The sequence below is a fragment of the Penaeus vannamei genome, chromosome 30, assembly GCF_042767895.1.
Source record: "Penaeus vannamei isolate JL-2024 chromosome 30, ASM4276789v1, whole genome shotgun sequence".
Taxonomy (NCBI): domain Eukaryota; kingdom Metazoa; phylum Arthropoda; class Malacostraca; order Decapoda; family Penaeidae; genus Penaeus; species Penaeus vannamei.
The window spans coordinates 9,174,052-9,178,926 of NC_091578.1; the positions used below are offsets into that span (position 1 = coordinate 9,174,052).

The window sequence follows — 4,875 nt, forward strand, 5'->3', positions numbered from 1 at the left end:
GATTACTACTAGTATTACTATTATCATTATTGTTATTACTAGTACCACCACTATTATTATCATTATTATTGTTACTATTTTTTTTTTATTATTATTATCATCATAACCCGGTTATATCATTATTGTTATTGTTATCATTATAATTATTATTATTATGATCATTACTATCATTATTATTATTATTGCCATTATTTCCATATCTATTGTTAGTGTTTATTAATCTGTGTGAGAGTGTACGTATGAGTGTGAGTTTGATTGAGTGAATATGTGCATATGTGTTCGCATGTGTGAGTGTGTGTGTGTGTTTGTATGTGTGTGTGATTGTTTGAATGAGGGGGGGAAGAAGGAAAAAAAGAAAGGAGTTCAGAGAATCAGTGAGTCATAAAGTGCAAAGGGTGTGAAAGAACCTCTCCTTGTATTATAACAAAAGTAAGTATTGCATCATCCATTACTGCCAGCTATACAAAACCTATTTAGTTCACCCAAAAAGATTTAGTAACATCTCTGAAACACATTAATGTCTGTTATTAAAAGGGAAATTTAGAACAATTTATATGCTACATATATTGTACTTATTTACTTTAGTATGTTATTATTATTAGAAATATGGAACATCCTCTTGTGATATCGTAGTCACACACTATGTAACATTCTCTTCCGTCTTATAATTTCTACAATAAAGCTGTATGCATGGTGTATGCAAGCATATTTCCTGAGCTTAAACCTAAAAATGGTATTTATTTTAATACAAAACTTATTTTGATAGCAGATTATAACCATAGGTTTACTTCGGAGATACTACTGGCATATGATCTCTTTAAAATGTTTACCTCAGTTTTATACATGTTGAATGTTTTTAAGCTTCCATGAAGCTTGACTGAAAGGAATATGCTATATTCCTTGTCATGCTAAATGTAATTATGTTTTAAAATATATGTGTTTGATAAACTGATAAGAGTCAGTAAGAGTGCTAGGACATTATGATATGTGATTGTATCAAGATATACATGATTTTACTGTATTTTATACTTTTAGACCATGAAGCATGTACCTACAAAATACAGAAATAAAGTTATTTATTCACTGAGATCAACACTATTTGTATCCTTGTTCATTCATGTAAAGTATGAAACCCATATTGCAACAAAACTTACTTCAAACTTCAGCCACTACTTTGAAAAAGCCAAGTTATTGTATAGCTTATTATGTTAGAAATGAAAATATCTCTGCTTCCCTCTTCACTTACAACCAGTCCTTTAATATATGCTATAGCTCGAAAGCTATTATTGACAAGGAAATAATAGTGACAGATTGGAAGATATAGTTTGTAGGTTCATTTCTGCCACAAAATTTAAATTCCCCTACACCTAAAAATGGGTAAAAATAGCTAAAGCTCTACAACAACTTTTAGCCAATTTCAAAAGATTGCAGACATAATGTATCATTATCCTTTTTTCAATATAGAAAGAAATTTGAAGATAGAACAGAGATTACAAGGAAAATAGTTTTATTAATTTCAAGCTATGGAAATACATACACACATATACTTCAAAGTTCAAAGGAAACCCATTTCATATCACATTCTCTCTTTATTATAATAAGTTCTATAATCATAATTATCTGCAAAGATGTCTTAGAAATTTAGGGTCAAACTTTATGCATCTATGGTATTTGATTCCTATGTGTACTGATTGAATTATTCAAATTCTTCTTTTTTATGAAAGGAATTTATTAGATTTTTGAGGTTATTTCATAGCAAGTGTGAAAAATATGTTTAGGTTTCTGTGTCCCCTAAATTTAAGTCTACATTTTTTCAGTAAAAGTCAAAGTAAAGTCTTGATATTTGACATGTAAACATATTAGTAATATAAACTATGATTATTGTATGAATGAGCACTAGTGAGACAGAAAGATGTTGCCAACAGGTGGATCTGGAGAGAGCTAAGGAACGAAGTAGCGTCTACAGTGGGAAGCTTCAACTCAACACCAAGATTCACCATTGTCCCTACTGCGGCTACTCCACCATTAAGACTACAAACCTTATAAGACACATCCATACCCATACAGGTGAAAAGCCCTTTGCCTGTCCTCACTGCCCATTTCGAGCTACTCAAGAAGACAATCTAAAGCGACATGTGCGAACGCACACTGGAGAGAAGCCCTATGCCTGCTCTCTCTGCTCATACAGATCAAGGCAACAAAGTAGCCTCAAGAGACATGTGTATACACATCACAACTAAGGTAATTACGATAATATATACTCCACATATCCATCTGTTCCCAGGCCATGGTGTAGATTGAAGTTGAGAGAAGTGCATTTTGTGAAAAAGATGAAAGTTGAGTTTCAAAAACTAAAGGTGAAATTGAATGGCATTAACTGAGGTGTATTTACTATTTTACACAGATTATCATAGATACTGATAATAAAACTAATAATTAGAAGTTTCCTGACAGTCATTTTCTTACCTTTTATGTAAGTTTTAAAAATACTGTGTGCATTTAGAGTTATTTAATTCCCCTCAGTATCAAAAGAGCTTTACTTGGAATGCTTCTACTGTTAATTATTGTGAACTAAAATATGTGGTTGTATATTTTTCAAAAGCAACATCTGAAAATGAGACTGTGAGATATTTTTTGTTAAATGTTTTAATGTTTTTATACATGGTTCATATATTTTACTTTATAGTCAATATCTTTTAATTATTTAGAAAACAAAGATTATTTCATGTAGTTTGTGTAATTCTTTTGAGCATAAATATTAATATATATATATTTATTCTCCAATATTAATCAATATTAATATAATGTGTTTCTTTAACACCATAAATATTTACTTTTACCATAACTAATATTTACCGGAATCAAACTTTATTGCTTTTAAAATCAGTACAAAATATAGTTTTTACATGAAACTTATATTCTTGGAATCTGTATAAGTACCACATCTTAAACTGTTTATATTGACCATAGCAGCACAAAGCAAGAAAACAAAATCAATTTTCAATTAATGATTAATCACCTTGACATGAAGAAAAGTACTCAAAGCATAGTTTATTTTTTCTTTTTGCTCTTACTTTTCCTCATTACTGCTTCAATTTCTTTTTCATCTTGTTACTTCCATAATAACAATATGTCTGTTATTAGCTGCATGATATGTAATGTTATCCAGATTTAGAAAATAGAGAGCTGTTCAACATATTGCTCCAGTATTAAATACTAGAGTATAAGCAGTAAAAATTGTCCTCCTCCTACTATTTCCATTCTTCTTCTCTATGCTCCTTTCCTTTTTTAACTGCTCTGTGTCTGATATTATTCTTTTTTTCTTCTCTCTTATCTTTACTTGTCTCTGCTTTCATGACTTTTTCTCAAAAAGATTTGTACCCTCTAACTTATACTATGGTCTGAATCTTATGAAATGTACAATTATGATTCATAAGGACAACTCATTCCAGTATTAGATTATCACTAAAATCTAATTTGTACTGTTTAATAAGCACTGTATTCTGAAAGTACGTTGGGCGTCCCCCACAGGTGTCAGTGGACCACAACACCCTTGGCACCTCCGAGGGCAGACCAACAAAGACCATAGGGATTGCCGAGGCAATAGGAGCTACAGGCTGCAAGAATTTCTCCTCTGCTACTCCCAAGATCCGATCCTGCCCCTATTGCTCCTTCACTACAACCATTGCCACACAACTCTCTGAACACCTGCGGAGCCACGCAGTCAGAGAGTTATTCCCATGTCCACACTGTCCTTTTCAGTGCTTCCAGGTGGAGAGCATCAGGGCTCACATACGGACACACACTGGTGAGAAGCCATTCGGTTGCGCCTACTGTTCCTATAGGTCAGCACAGAAAGGGAACATGAAGAGACATGTGTTAAAGCATCATACCTAAGATATCTTACATTGATACTTAAAATGAATAATCCAGCAATTGTGAGGACAACTCAGCAGTGTAGCAATTATAGTGTGCACTGGTTATAGTGAAAGTGAAGATGTGGTATGGATGTGTATATGATAAATTCTTATCTGCAGATGTTTAATCACATTCCTAAATCTTTGTTTAATGACTTCTTAGCCTTTCATCACATACTGTGTGACAATTAAATTCTTTTTGAAAGTGTCTAAAATAGATGAGTTCTTTATTCTGCAAAGTAAATTACTCCTTCCATTATTACTTTAAATTAATGGTACAATATGTTCTCCAGCATTCATAAATATACCAAGAATCATGTGATAACATTCACTGGAAAATATACATTTATGATAACTTTTTTTCTCCTTAATTTTCAACCTATAATGTAGGATTTATAAGGACATAGGGGAATATACAGAGAAAGACTATTAAGTGGTCTTTGTCATTCAGAATAATACCTAGATTTCTATTACATGTACACTAGATTTTTCTTTAAACCTTCCTCTGTGTTGATGATATCATTTTATCTGCCTCAAGGCATTTGTGATGTTAATTCACTAAATGAACTTTGCAAAATATCTTTTTACCTATTTATATTTAACACCAATGTCTAAAAACTGCCAAAATTAATAGTTACTAGGAATATAAATTTTGTACCTATTGTCTAAAAGATGTAAAACAAAGAAATAATGTTAATCTTGAAGAAAATTAATTGCTGATGTTCTCATAATGAATAAAATATGTACTGTATGTATATTCTTTTTAGTCTTATCTTCACATTCCAGCTAAGCGCACATATATATAAATACATAAACCATTATAGTATGATTAGCTTGTTCATATGAACCTACATAGCATTTTACAACCATATATTCAATGATTATTTGTCAAAGAATTTCCATAGCTACTAAAAATTAAAATCAGTGAAGAAAAGGGGCAATGTCCTAGTCTGTATTC

General features: G+C 31.4%; 2 protein-coding genes across 2 annotated transcripts in view; both read left to right on the top strand.

Annotated features, from left to right (window-relative positions):
- LOC113819938 (zinc finger and BTB domain-containing protein 14) overlaps positions 1–1,087 on the top strand; it is a 93,452-nt gene extending 92,365 nt beyond the window's left edge. Inside the window, exon 6 of the mRNA XM_070142909.1 lies at positions 1–1,087. This exon is cut by the window's left edge and continues 687 nt beyond it. The gene's annotated coding sequence lies outside the window, so the exon portion shown is untranslated.
- A 902-nt stretch (positions 1,088–1,989) lies between these two features.
- LOC113824250 (zinc finger protein 513) lies at positions 1,990–4,670 on the top strand. The gene is made up of 2 exons (XM_027376989.2): positions 1,990–2,241; positions 3,532–4,670. Exons 1-2 carry the CDS (start codon positions 2,134–2,136, stop codon positions 3,895–3,897), a joined length of 474 nt encoding a protein of 157 aa, XP_027232790.2. The 5' UTR covers positions 1,990–2,133; the 3' UTR covers positions 3,898–4,670.
- The last annotated feature ends 205 nt before the right edge of the window (positions 4,671–4,875 follow it).

Bases quoted from the DNA above. Each gene is read 5' to 3' on its own strand.
- LOC113824250 (XM_027376989.2), top strand. From the start codon at position 2,134: ATGTGCGAACGCACACTGGAGAGAAGCCCTATGCCTGCTCTCTCTGCT. The intron at 2,242-3,531 runs GTAATTACGATA...CGTCCCCCACAG, and splicing joins GTATACACATCACAACTAAG to GTGTCAGTGGACCACAACAC.